Here is a 14,992-nt window from a genome sequence, read left to right as displayed (position 1 = left end):
TCTGTGGCCTACCACGTCCTTCTCTTAGACCGTGGCCCATTTCCTGTCTCATTTTTATATCGCAGCAAATCCATACGAGCCGAAACCAAAACAGGGTGCACATTAAGCCCGATGATAATGAGTGGAAACCCTCCGAACGGCCCCTTGCTTCCTCGCTCTGTTTCCTGAGTTGACTACGGGAAGGAAAAGAAAACAGAGCTGGAACATGGCACGTTTGAACTAACGGCGTATACTTCATGCGTTTACAGCGAATTATACAGAAAAAAAATGAGTTTGGAAGGCATTAGGGGGCGAGTGTCGAGGCCCCGGAGTCGGGATTCGACAAAATAAAACCTGAATGAATCGACCAGTCGTCCTGTTTTCATGCAGTTAAGGTAGTTAATTTATTCCTTGTCTTCATTGAGTGAGGGCGCAGAGCGAGAAGGAGCGTTAAAGAGCAGAGCGGCATTGATTGTATGTATTTATCTCCCGCTGGTCAGCAGTCTGGCTTGTTGCTGTGCACTGGAGGTCATTCTCCACATTGAATCCCCATTGATCTCATCTCGAGAGCCTCCTGAGACGCCCCCCCCCGAGCTCCATTATGAGAGTGATCACATTCTCATGCAAACACCAATAAACATGTATCCACACTCATGAATGGAGAAAGACAAACTCCCACTGTGCTGTAAAGCACCTCAGCACACGGGCATTATGCATATGTAAACACTCACATACGCATTTTTTTTTTTTTTTTTTTTTTTTACAGCAGGTCTTCCCTCCACACACACACACACACTGATCATTGGAAACCAAGTTTAATGCTGCCTTCCTCTATAATTTCTTGTACTGCGCCTCCTAACTGCGTGTAAGAGCATGTGTTAATTCAGACATCATTTAATAAGACACCCAGCCAGACTGCCTCGACCACTCCATAGAAAGGTGCTGAAAGGCAATTACACTGGGCAAATAGCCCTTCAGGCTCCAGGGGCCTAAGCCCTTCATCCAGAGGAAATAATAAGTGGAGGGCGGACTCTAACCTCACACCAGAGTTAAAAGAGATTCATCCCGGGTTCGGACCGCACTCCCGTGTCTTCCGAGCGGACGCGGCGACGTTATTTTAAACCGGTTTGTTGATCAGAACGACCCCACCTTCAAATTGAATTCATCCCCGCCGGGTTTGGAAATGGATTAGGCTCCGAAACAACAGGTTTCGCTTCAACCTTCCTCTGACCTGCTTCCTGCAGTCGACGATCATCCTAGCATGAAGGTCCAATTGACTCCAATTACTCGTAGCCTCACTGGTAGTTAATCACCCAAAGATTTGATTTCCATCTGTTAGCTTTCTGACACCGAGCAAACACAAACGGACGGACTGCATATGCGGCGCTCAAAGGATTGAAAAGCTACGCTTGTTTACAGTTGGTTTATCAAAGCTTTTTTTTTTTTCCACCGCTAAACTGTGGCTGAGAGCAGCAGGACCAAACCAGAACATGGAAGTTGTGGGCTAAACCAAGGAGCTTAAATGTGCTCGGTGGACGGAAACGTTCACTCGTGTGTGATTACGTTCCTACAAATAGCTCCTCTCGCGTCGTCGTCATTAGAGATATTGTGAATGCGCAAATGTAAATCGGAGCAGCCTGGAAAAATACACCACACACAGTCAGTCAACAATTGTTACTGTAACTGACCTCTACTCAATGGTTTAATGGAAATACCGTACTTCCTCTAATAGTGGCCAGGGCCTTTATTTACTCAGACTCCCAGAATACCCTGCCATTATTGGAGGCTTTTATTAGAGAGAGGCCGTTATTACTAGTTTCCTTTATTTCACAACAGTGCATGCCGCTATATTTAGTCAAAGTTTTACTACACTAGCAGGTTGGTAGCTACACCATACATGCACAACCAGTGGGCAGGATTAATAAGGTGGTAGGTAAGGTACCATACTCACATGAAAAACTTAAATGTCCACAGCGTATCGTAACCTTCCCGGTGTCAGAACATTTTATTCTTCGCGGGTCAATATTTAAGCTTTTCGCAGCTTCCTCTCCTGTATTACTCTGCATATTTCAAAACCTTCTCCTTGAAGTTCATGCCAAGTTTTCTCCTTTGCACCATGCTGCTAAAGCTCTGGATTCACGTGGCACTTCAAATGTAGCAACTGCCACCCATGGCACCCGTGTGTTAATACATCTATAATAGGCATTTGTGGTCGCCCTTTATTTCCTCGTGTAAACCACGCCCGGGCCATTAATTAAACACTGGCCACCATTAGAGGAAATGCGGTACGTTTTCACCGGGAACGTATTTTCACAGCCTTTTGCCGCAGACAGATGAATCAGTCAATAATAAATGTTTAACACTTAGGTCACAGACAGGTTAATGCGTCTTCAGATTGTCGTCGCACACAGATGTCCTGTAAAAGCAATAATCAACTCTTTCTCACCCACGAAACCTCTGGCTCCATTCACGAGGAGCGGAGCCAGCAGTGAGTTATGATTTGTTAGGCGGCCGGGGAAACTGTAGAGGAAGCTGGAGAGTGGTGCAGTAAAAAAAGGCAAGAAGCATTTACAGTAAGTAAAGCTCAACGTAACATCGTTGGTGAGGTTTAAAGCGGAGATCAAGGTACAGTAGTCTTTTTGATGTCGCCGCCTCCCAATTCCACGTAGCAACGCTGCTAACTTCTACAATTTCAGTGGCATTATTCTATCCAGGAACGGCTGCAGAAGTTTTTTATTTTTTAAATTGCGTTCCGAACGCATGCGGATGTATTACGGCTGTGGGGAGACGCATAATGGAGAACCGTGACAGCACAGATGGAGCTTTTCTCTTTCTTCCCCTCCAAATTATTTTGCTGAATTAATCATCGGAGGAAGATTAGTGCCTGTAAGTATTCCTTATGTCACAACAAAAACAAAACCACTTATCATTAAAATTAATATTAAAAGCATTACAAATATGCCAAGGTATTTCATGTAATTATAAAAAAAAAAAAAAAAGAAAGAAAAAAGCATCGCAGGCTGTGCAATCAATTTTAGTGCGGAAGTGTTCTCAAACCGGCATCATTTTCTTCTTACTATACCCAATATTAGTGTGGATGTGATGAATTTGTGAAAGGAGAAAGTGATACACACGGAGGCATTGAGATATGGGTTGGACCTACCATTGTTGCCAAAATCCAGCGAGTACTTCACCACGTGGTAGTTATTCCACACGTACAGGAGGTTGTCTCTCGGGTTGTAATCCACTGCCGCTATGTACTGGTAGGAATTGGGGAACGGTATGTTCACCGTCATTTCCTTCCCTTTATCCGTGTTGTACATGTAGTCGATCTTGTTCCCCGTCCCCTCGTTGTCGTCGTCTTCGTACACGGTTTTGACGACGTACAGGACCCCGCAGATCATGAAGGCGTTGGAGGCCGATCGCTTGTCGTAGCTGGTGTCCCAGGAGCCCTCGATGCGCAGGGTGTAGGGGTTGAGCTGGCTCACCACGATGCGCCCGTTGTTCTGCTCCGTCGCGTAGATCACCCACAGTCCGTTCTCGTCCACCGCCAGGTCGATGTCCGACTTGCCGCCCCAGCGGTACGGCGAGGTGTCGTGGTAGTTGGCGTTGGCGATGATGGCCTCGCCGCTCTTGATGCGCGTGCGCAGGTCGAACTTGACGATGTTGCGGGTGCGCTCCTTGTTGAAGAAAAGGGCGCCGTCGTACACGACGAAGCCGGTGCCGTCCACGCGGTGCGGGAGCTTGTACGTGGTGGTGGGGCGGCCCGCGATGAAGTCCTCCTTCGACGAGTACTCGGTCAGCGTGTCCGTGCGGTACGGCGTCCACGGCATGTAATAGATCTTGTCGGAGGCTTGCAGCGGGTCTTTGCACCACGCGCCCGACTGGTGGTCTGACTCGAAGAGGTGTTCGCTTTGGTACACTCCCCGCAGAATGCCGGGACACAGGAATACTGAGGAGCACATAACAGCGTTTTCACATTAGCGTTGACAACAAAGCAACACTCCAGAGTTTGTGAAGGGCTAAAAAATTGCCTCTTTTCATAAATGTTAAAAAAAAAACAACGACGCGATCGGGACGACGACATGATGACGTCATTCCCAAGCACGGCGACAGTGTGGGGATTCTATTCAACAGCTAAGACGTGAAGAGAACGTGGCACGTTTTGTTCTACTTTCCACCCCTTCCCTCTATTCCCATTCCTCTCTCCCTCCTCTGCTCCTCATTAGTCTCACAACCCTTCCGTCCCTTCACTCCCCTTCTATTTCTGTCAGGAGCAACCAACAGTACCCAGCACATCTTTTATCATCTGCTGTTTTTGCAATTCCTACAATAATTCCTTTCCCACTCCCGCGCTCCGTATTCCCCATCTTGGAATACCGGGTCGCGTTTTACGAGGGACGTGGGAGGCGTAGTAAATTTCTGGGGAGCCAATGCGACCGAACTCGCACGAACCTTCGCAATTTAACAGGAATGCTGTCACATCCACGCGGCAGATACACACAGACAGACGTGCCAGATGTGCCCTGTGGTTTTCCCATTCTGCTCAATAATTGAATTCCACATCACACGCAAAGGGCTGGGAATATCAACCGAATTTTTTTACTGGCTCTTCAAAGCACTGGCATAATAAGAAGCGCCGCAAATATTAAATGTCAGTGTAATTCTTTTCTCATTGGCTCATCAGAAAAATGTTCTCGACCCACGGAGAGTTTGTTAAGTGACATTCTACACAATGCCACGGAGTGATACGGGCCCGGAGTGTGTCTAATGAGAACCAGTGTTTCTAAATTGCCTCTATACGCCGAGATCAAGACGTCTTAATATAGCAGCAGTGACTTTGAAAGAGACGTCGCGCTGCCACGAGGTACGAAAACACTTCAGGCGGCGCCATCAAAAAAAAAGCGACGCCCAATCCCGGGGTTTTGAGCGTGTGTGCATGCGTGAACGTGGGCGTGCTCGCTTCACAGACTTACCTTTTTGTTCTACTTCTGCGGGAGCCATAGGCGAAGGATTTGAAGATTTAAAAAAAAAAAAGGAAAGGAAAGGGGAGAAAGAAAGAGACAGGAGACAAAAATAGATTAATGATGCAATAATAAGGAAATCATGATAATACAATCTCGGATCTTCATAATCGTCCTCATATTTCATCCTAACCTTGTGAGAGTGCCAGGATGCTCTCCATGTGTGATCGGTAATAACATTACATAAGCGTCTGAGAAGACTGCGCTGCAATCGGGAAGCTATCTGACAGTGTTGCTTCTCACATATGTTGCGCGTATACACATGGGGTAACGGAGACGCGCGTGTCGTGCAGACACACAAAAATAAAAAAGGGAGTGAGGCGTGCTGAAAAAAAAAACGCACAGGAGCGCCGCAGAACGCGCGCAGACACACGTGTTGCCGTCGTTCACTGCGGCACTCCGGCGGAAACTCAGCAAGACAAAATGAGCTGAGGTAATAAGCCCTTTAAAGTATGCTAATAGCGAGCGAGCAATGAAAACCAGGAAATTGATTTGATTGCCGGGATTGCGTTTCGCTGGACCGGCCAAAAAATTGCCACACTAAAATGCCTTCAGACGCACAGCGGGGTGAGCTAATGCTGCGTGCGTGTCGTGTAATCTGTGCGACCGCGTACGAGCGTGTTTGCGCGCGGAGGCGAGAGCACGGCGAACGCACTGGTTTTGCTCCAACCCCAACATCAGTTCCCCCGTCTATTATATTCAAAGCGTTGTCCTCGGAGCTCCGGTACAAAAAAAAAAAAAAAAAAAGGTTGTGCTCGTGTCGCCCTGCAATGAAATGTGCACACTTGCTGGAAAACCTCTTAAAACATATGAATTTCATTCCGCCTTGCTCCCTGGGGGGTGGGGGTTGGAGTGGGGGGGTGGGGGGCGGGTGGAACGTGAACACGGCAGAAACCTAATCCTGCCAGCGGTGCCCTTGTGTCTTTCAAGACCGTTAGAGACCTGCTGAATGGAACTAGCCCCCTGAGAGGAGAGGAGAGGAGAGGAGAGGAGAGGAGAGGAGAGGAGAGGAGAGGAGAGGAGAGGGAGGCAGAGATAACTTTTGGACTAACTTCCGGATGTCCTTATATAGCATACGTGCGCTACATATTGCATAGTGGGTGCATGAATCCTTTAACGCGTTAAATCCCGACCTCATCACAGACCACAAGACGTACGCAAACACGTGGGACACACACGCAGAAGCACACACACGCGCGCAACCATTAAATCCGAGGCTCATGAAAAATGCATGGCAACTTGTGCGGCTTAGCACAACTCCCGATAAATAAGCAATCTCTGGCAGAAGATCGTGTTAAACCTAAAACAAGTGTGTACACGCTCGCTCGCTTGTGCGCGCACGCACGGGCTCGCACGAGTCGAGATATAAAACGGCTCTCGGTGAGGAAGCGGTTCCCTCGCGGCCAGAACCGGGGGAGAAGGCGGATCGTTCTATGCGGAGGGCGGCGCGCGATGGAGAGACAGATATCGGCGCACGTACGAAACACAACAATGCAAAAAAAACCAAAAAAAAAAGACGCGCCGGGGTCGAGGAGACAGGGATTAATGACACCAAACGACGTGGCATTCACATTACCTGAGGCTCACATGCAGCCCCACAGACTGGGAGAGGAAAAAAACACGCAGATAGATTTCAAATGAAAAAGCGTGGCAGCAGCAAGTACGCCAAACGGCACCGAAAATGTCAAACAAATGTCATTCAATTTGTACCGCGGCTCGTTGTTTCGCGAGATTAATGGACGGTGAGCTCAGCGGAGTTTTTCTTTATTTATTTCCCGTATCTCTGTTTTAATCTCCGGGGCGGGGGTCAGAAATGAAAGATTTTCATAAATCACGGCCGCTCGTTTTCTTCGGCGAACAACGGTTCGGCAGCGCATCTGTTAAAAAGCCCAAGGTTTTGTCAAGGTTAGCGTGCGAGATGATGCAAGAGATGAGAGGCGCGCTGTGCTCGGGCTAATTCAGCCACTAACTGAAGAAGGAAAGGGGGGGGGGGAAAGGAGTACGACAACTTTCCAGAAAATATCCGAGTTTCCAAGAAATCATCAACGAGAAGGTATTTTATCGCGCTCTTTTTCCTCAATGCTGTTCTCATAATTGAATTCAGCAGAGGCAGCGGCATGTTTAATCTACCCTCTATCTTTGAGTGATCATTTCCAAAACCACTTGGGGTGCACTATTGAATAGTTAGCTACGCAGGTACAGAGAGGGAAAGAAAAAATCCTCATTTATTCCTGGCAGGTCTTTGAATAAATATTAGAAAACAATAGCGGAATAATAACGCTAACAGAAACCCCGTGCTGTAAGGATGTGCTCCTTGTCTAGTTTCACTTGTGTTAAAAATCGTCATTAATATCCGGCGTAGAATCTTCTTAATATTTAAAAAAAATCTTCTTTTACATTGTAGCTTTTTCCCCCCACGACTTTCTCTTTCTATTTCTCATACACTTACACACACACAGACAGAAGCAGTGCTAACCTCACTGTGCTGCGGTGTAAAGATAATTAGCATTTTTATTGAAAACGTATGGTTTATTAAGGAGGTATTCGTCTAGGAGGAAAGACGCCGTGCGCCCATGGGTGCACGTGTCGGACTCCGGGCGCGGGCGCGTGCGCGCCCCTGCAGACGAGCGGCGACAGCAGCCTCACCACTATTATCTCTGATCTCCAATCAGCTCAGCAGCCGGCTAAAGCCCAAGGTCATTTATGGACACGGACGTTTCCTCCCTTCCTTCTCTCTCCATTATTCTGTTCATTTTCTCCCGTCCTCTTGTCCTCACCTGCCGTTCTGTTTTCATTATTTCATCCGATGCTCCCCCCCCCCCCCCTTGTTTCATTCCCTCCGTTACCTCCCCCAGTATCTGTACCGCGCCCCCCCCCCCCACCCCCCACCCCACCCCCCAGCTCAAACCCTGTCCACCTCTCACAGAGAGTCTTTTATCAGTTAATTCATTCTTTCTGTTCCTCGTCTGCTGGCCTCGTCTAACCTATTTCTCTCTATCTACGTTTCAGCTGTCGCTCTGCTGTCTCTCCTTCTGTCTCTTTGGTTCATTTCCCATCTTCCTTTGCTCTGTCCGGGAAACATAACAAAATAAAAAAATAAATAAATGGCTGCATATGTGCCCACACAAACAGGCGTTTGCGCAGGGCGCGCACGTAAAGAGGGACACACGCAACGAAGTGGACGCTAGCGGCGAGCAATTGTTGCCACTACAATGCGCGCATGCGCACACGCGGACTCGCACGCGGCTCCTCTCACGCCGTCGCGATGAAGTTATTCCAAGGGTCCAATCTGACAGAAGTCTTTAATTGGACAGACAAGAAGGTGATTTTATCTTTTAATTAGCTTTCCTACCGAGCCAAGTTCTATTGTCTAAAATAGACTGCATGGGTATTGCATAACGTATCACTGGCTTTTCTGATTAATACACTAAATGTGGTAGTAGGCTAATTGCTTCATAACAGCGGCCAGGAGAGCCGGGCTACACCACACGATGAAGATGAGGAGATGGATAGACGTGATCCCGAGCGTTCCCGACTGTTTTAAAGCTCGCGCGAATGAAACAACGCTCGTCATCGTTTCTCCCCCCCACATCCCCCCATGTGTAGATAGCATGATTATAGAAACAAAAGCCATTCATGTGTGAGAGTTGCCCAGGAGAACCGCTGTGTGCAGCGGCGCGCTAATGTATGGATATTTATAGTGCGCCTGCAGTGCTATGAACAAGTATACACAGGTGGCTAATTACTGCCAAAGCTAGCCGGCTAGTTTGGCACACGACTGCCACACACTTGTACCGCGGAGAGAGCCGGAGAGGGAGAGCAAAGAGACAGCACTTGATTGTAGCTTTGGAGAGTAGCCAAAAACCTGCAGTGCAGTGAAGAGGGATGAGGAGTTGTGACGGTTCGCGCGAGCCAAAATATCCTCACGAAAAAAAAAAGAAAGAAATAAAGAAAGAGAAGAGATGGAGAAGCACAATTTCTCTAAAAACTGAACCGTGCATAATTTAATTACCTGCGTTGCACTTTAAGAATTGTTTACAATATCCGGGTAGTGGGGGGAAAACAAAAAAAAAAAGTACAGCCTAAAAGTCGAGTCTCTTCGGAGCTCGGCTTATTTTTTATTTTTTATTTTTTTTTCCACGCGCTGCGGTTTGTGATTAGCAACACCTGGCCTCAGAGGTGACTGCCAGGGTTCAGGTGTTTACGCTCAACAGGCCGGTGCCACCGGCGCGTCCCCTGACATTTGAGCGCGTGCACCGCGGCCCGCCTTCAAACGCAAACATGATGTTTTACTAAAGTCGCGAGCGTTTCAGGCAGGTGACAGTTTGTTTTATGTTTCAGACAAACGAGCCCCTCTTGCTGCTCCGTCTTGAGTTATTGCAACATATTGGGGATGTTTCACCGCTTAATGTCGCACGTAATGCATCTCCGGCAACGACGCCGCTGACAGCGCTGATTTGCTCCCGTCGACGGCTGAGTGGCGGCGAATTGGGATCAGACGGGAGCAAAGCGCGGAGTCACGGAATCCGCGGAATTCCACTTTCACAAAACAGATTTTCTCTCGCCGCAGAGGCGGGTGGCGCGGCCCGGGGGCTACCCGATCCCGCCGCTGCACTTTAGTCGGCGCGCACGAGATGCTAATGCACTGTCAAACTCTCTCATTCACCGTCTTTTTCTCCAGCGCTCCATCTCCCCCCCCCCCACCACCACTACGCCCCTCCTTCTGTTAGCTGAGCTCTCTAACGACTCGGTTTCGGATGCTGTCTATTTTTGCAGAGAAGAAATGTTACCCCGACTGACCCACTGTTTATCAGATCCGCATGGACCCCGTATCCATTTGCGCTCGGTTGCCGTGAAGCCAGTGTTCTTTACGGTGGCGAATGCATGAAATAAATCGCTCTCTATTTTCAAGCGGGCGCAGGCAGTTATATCAAAGATAAAGACGGAACATGCAGACAGGTCTTGATTTGAAGAGTGAAAGAGTACACTGGTACACGCTCTCGCTTTTTTTTTTTTTTTTTTTTGAGGCCTGGGTGTGTGCGCCGTGCGAGTGTGTGCGTGCGTGCCTGGCGGGGCATTAAGCAGGTATCAGGTTGTGTTTCCATCTGCTCCAGAGAGGGCTCTGATAGTCCTATTATTTAATCTGCTGGTCATTCTAGACGCCAGGCAAGAGCCGTTTAGCCAGACATAATTGAATGCTTCAGTGTGGGAGATCACCTTGGCCGTCTGCATGGACGCTGGTGCCAGGGCGGTAGACGTTGTTTGAGGAAAGACTCGAGATGAGTCTGTGAGTTGTGCAGGACTTTAGGGTGGAGTTACGAGCTCAGTTCAACACGCTTGTTTCGGATCTGTCACGTCCGACACAAACGTTTGGTCGTTTCGTTTGGTGAGAGGGTCAATAAAAGCGTGATACACTCAATCAGAGTATATCAGTAGCATCTCTAATACATTTAAAACAGATGAAAAGAATGAACAAGTTAGGCTCAGTGTGTGTATTGAATGCATCTTTGTTGGATTTACAGCTATGACGTGGAGATGGAAAACCGCAGAAAATAATCTCTAATGATGTTGTGCCACCACAGCAATGGTGCAATGTAACAGTGGGAAAATAATATTGATATGGCAATATCTTAGGATAATTTTCTTCCAATACAGTATCAATTTTGAATGTCCTAGCATCGATTTCAAAAGAAAAAGTCAAGTTTTGGGCCGATCGTGAACGACTTCTGCACCTCCACCACCACTTCATCTGTACAAGTGCAATGAATTGGAAATGGATCATTTGGATTAATATTGTTTTTCGACTCAATTTGTCCAATGAATTATCACTGTCATCTGATGTACACAATACAATGTGTATTTTAAGCGGCATTTAACATTTCTCAGTGAACTATGTAGAATATTGCAATATATCGTAATATCGCGATAATGTATCATATCGTGATTCAAGTATCGTGATACGTATCGTATTGTGAAGTTCTTGCCAACGCCCACCCCTAGTGCAATGGAATAAAAAAAAACGGACACATGTTGGACTACACAGATCTACAATCTATGTCGGAGACACTGAGATTTGAGGAGCAGAGAACAAAACGTTTCTGACGATCATCTGTTTTCATCTGAAGCTTGATGGGCCCCGTTTCTTTTCCCACGACCTTTCCATTTCTCACGCGTGCACACATACAGAAAATGTGTTAACCTGACTGCGCTGTGGTGTAAAGCTAATTAGCATTTTTATTGAAAACATATGGTTTATGTGCTCCACTAGGATGACAGTTGGTACGTGCTCATTATGTATATGCATATAAAAAGAAAATGCCTCTGACAGAAGGTAATTATCATCAATTTTCATCTGAAAGTCATGTGTTGGAAATTGCCATAACATAAAGTTAGTCTGCGTCTTCTACTCAATTCTAATCAGCGCCTATACTTACTGGACAATGTCTTCTATCTCGGTGAAAGTGTATTTTAATTGCAGCGTATAGTTTTGAAAATTATTAACAATTGGCTTCTCGCCTGCCTATAGGTGTTCCACCTCGACGTGTTTCAATGATCAATCACAGCCAGACTGACGAGCGTACAAGTACATGGTAGCATGGAGAGCCTTAAAAGTAGCATAAGCCTAATTCAGAACTTGCTGCTGTGAAAGAGGAGTAACTACACTGTTGCCCATAAAGTTGGAATAAAACATCTTTTACCCGTTCTCATGAACGATTGTGACAAACTAAAGTGCACATCTTCTCAACATTTTAATGACCAGTCTCTTCCAAACATACAGCTGATGTGTATTAAAAGGAGGAATGTGTGAAAACAAAATTATTCCAACTCCATGGGAAACAGTGGAGCTAAAGGAAGGCACCGCTTGGCGATTCGCATGAGATTCAGCTGTTTCCTAAATAAGACACCGAAAGTTGCATTTTACCTTTGCCTCTGGACAAACCCTCTAAGCTCGAATGTAGCGTAAAATAAGCATCAAGGAGAAAAAAAAAAGATGCCTTTAATCCACTAAGTCTCCACACTGATCCCTTATGCATTTATTATGCAGTGAGCTGTAACCTAGATTTTTTTTAATATTTTTTTATTTTATTTTTCGAGGAGGGGGTGGGTGGGTGAGTGGTGGAGGGAAGGAGTGCTACACCACACTGGTAAAGTTTCACAGTTGCTGGGGTATTTTGTTAACATGTCCCATGAATGTTTCACCCCAGCGAATACGACCTCACAGTCTGTTACCACCCGGTCAAAGTTCACACCACCATCTGTCAACATTTGAGCCTACCCTTCTCCTCCTTCCTTCCTTCCTTCCTTCCTTCCTCCCTCCCTCAGACTTTCCCAGGGACTGATGTCATTATAATGTCCTGTATAAGCTTACCCCGCCAGTGCATTTTGTTATTTACCAAGAAATTCGCTGCACGGACCAATTTCATGTGGATGAATACAGTTGCTGATGACTAGTGGCACTGGCTTACAGCATATTATAGAGATTTAAAAAAAGAAAAAAAGAAGAGTGCTTACTGTAAGGGACACACTCGTACTGGACTTCCAGGTATTTGTACGTGCCGGGGCAGGGGTCAGGGAAGACGTCGGGGCCGGCCACCACTGCACACTGGGTACGGTTGTTGCATCTACATGGAGGAGGAGGGTGAAGAGGCAGATGTTAGTCGTGCACAAAACCAGATGCATCCAACGCATCTGAATCCATTGACTTCAGGCTTCATCGCTGTAATGAATCCCACCTTCATTAGAGTCGCAGTGTGGAACTTTTGGTTCCCCCTTTGTGCCAGGGAGAGTCATTACACAAGCACCGTTGACACATTGAGATGATGTATGTCTACAGCTATTTGGCCCCTTTCTTTTTTCTTTCCAACAAGGAAAACCACGGCAACCAGCAGTCGTTTCTTTTAGACTGTTCTTCCTCTTAATGCTGAGTTTCTTTATCTGAAGCTTAGGTGAAATTGTCGTTGCTTCCTATATATTATTTAAATAATCTATGTTTTACTGACTGCCATATATGGTAAATTCATAGAACCCGAGTTACATCCGTAACTCTTTTTTTTATTCCCCCCTGATATACTCATAGTTGTCTACCCTCTTCAGCTCAATCATTGCTGCTTAATATAAAACACATTACTACCGGTGCGTGGAATAAAATAATATATGAAGCAATTAACTTCCGCCGCTGCTTTAGCTTAGTTGTGTGAACTTTCTTGGCAAGGACTTCATTGTAACAGATTATAGCTTTAAGCTTCAACTGCGTGGCTTTACATAAACAGTTGTTGCTTTAGCTGGACAGAAATTATGTCAAATGAACCAAAACCAACCATCTGGAGGCTACTGACGCGCCGCGGCGTCCAAATGACGTGACCGATTTTTACGACGTAAGTAGCAAGACGCAACATCGCTAAAGTTTCAACTTTGGTAGAAAGTACTAACTTAAATTAGGCCAAGTAAAACTAGACTTGTTATAAATAATTTACGTCATACTTGAACACTCTTGAATATTGCCGTCATGTCGCACGCTGGCACGCGAAGAACGCTAGCCACCTTCAAATCCTCGAAAGCAAAAACAAAAACATGGCACTTCATTTCCTATTGGTGGAAAAATGCATCCAATCAACCAATCAGGAAATGATGTGTCAATGGTTGCTAAGGAAGAGAGAAAAGTTGTGGGGAGCGACTACAGCCAAAGAGAAATCTGATCTGAGATCTGGGACATTTAGATATTATTACTTATTGTTACACCTGATAGTTTTGTAAATGTTTGTAAAAAAAAAAAAAAATGCGATGCATTTCTATTATGTTAATGGAAATAGTTACTTTATACTTCACTTACTACTTTACAAACTTCACGCAATTTTCTTTTTTTCACACTTCTTGTAGGCCTTTGAGTATGGTAATTTCAATCCTGTATGGTATTGCACATGTCAGAATTGACAAAGTTGACTTGACTTGACTTAATACTTTAGTTTTAAAAACGGTTCACACATGTCCGCTATTATAAATGATCACCTTTTAAAATGCCATGTCCTTGCAGCTGTTAACTAAAAAGAAAAATACATTTAAGTACAAATTTACAAGTGAAAGTATTTAATGTTAGCACACAAGTGAGACTCTGTTAATTATTGATGCGGTCATGTTGATGTATGAGGAGCCTTGCGTGGTTAAGTTAAGCATCTCCTCATTTACCATTGGCTTTATTTATCTTCATAACCAGAGATCACGGTGCGTGTGGAAACTTGCACGGTTGGAGATGTAATGCAGGTCTAACTGATGCCAGGGCGGATCAATAAATAATAACTTAATTTGCACAAAAGTCATGATGCGCACAAAAACAAAAACAGCTCTCTTCTCCGTTCTGGGGCAGCGGTAGAGATCCATTAGAGACGGCAGCTGTTCTAATATTCTACTGCACTCCAGATGATGTCGTCGGGGTTTATTTGCACACAGAGCATGCAACTGAGATTGGATCTGGAGACACGTGTTATTGCAAGGTCTGAACACACTTTACCTAAAGCTGGTCACTTGCCACTGGATTAACGAGAACTGATCTCAATGCGAGGACTGAACAGGCCTTAAAGCAGTTTCAACAAAAACACCCAGGCCTTCATAAAAGGAAAAATTTATTGCGGTGCCACTCAGCTGGACTACTTAAATTTGAGAAAGACCAAAGCACTCTGCAAGATCCTGACGTGTTGTGATGTAATGGAGAATGAGCTGCATTACAGATCCCGATATAATGCACCACACATTCACCCTGACACTCAAGAGCCATCTGTGTTTAAGGGCCCTTTATGTTGGCCGTAGAACCCGTAATGTGTCCTTACTGGTAGACTTGGAGTGAACATTACAGTAATGGAATCGTTGAGTACACAAGGTGGTTCACAATGGATCCTGAAGAGAGCTGTGGCACAAAGACACATCTGTGTGTGTGCGTGTGTGTGTGTGTGTGTGTGTGTGTGTGTGTGTGTGTGTGCAGCAGTGAGAACAGCGAC

The 14,992-nt window shown here is 45.9% G+C and overlaps 1 protein-coding gene across 11 annotated transcripts in view; it reads right to left on the bottom strand.

The window, feature by feature from the left end:
- adgrl3.1 (adhesion G protein-coupled receptor L3.1) overlaps positions 1 to 14,992 on the bottom strand; it is a 137,469-nt gene that overhangs the window by 64,816 nt on the left and 57,661 nt on the right. For all 11 annotated transcript variants that reach the window (XM_047577675.1, XM_047577679.1, XM_047577680.1 and 8 more), the window contains exons 5-7: positions 12,516 to 12,625; positions 4,956 to 4,970; positions 3,143 to 3,931 (exon numbers count right to left, since the gene is read on the bottom strand). In XM_047577675.1, coding sequence (XP_047433631.1) covers positions 3,143 to 3,931; positions 4,956 to 4,970; positions 12,516 to 12,625 — 914 coding nt within the window. The remainder of the gene's footprint in view (positions 1 to 3,142; positions 3,932 to 4,955; positions 4,971 to 12,515; positions 12,626 to 14,992) is intronic.

The sequence above is a fragment of the Mugil cephalus genome, chromosome 2 (genome assembly GCF_022458985.1).
Source record: "Mugil cephalus isolate CIBA_MC_2020 chromosome 2, CIBA_Mcephalus_1.1, whole genome shotgun sequence".
Lineage (NCBI taxonomy): Eukaryota > Metazoa > Chordata > Actinopteri > Mugiliformes > Mugilidae > Mugil > Mugil cephalus.
The sequence above is the reverse complement of the archived record's forward strand: the minus strand, read 5'-3'. Positions and strand labels throughout refer to the sequence as shown.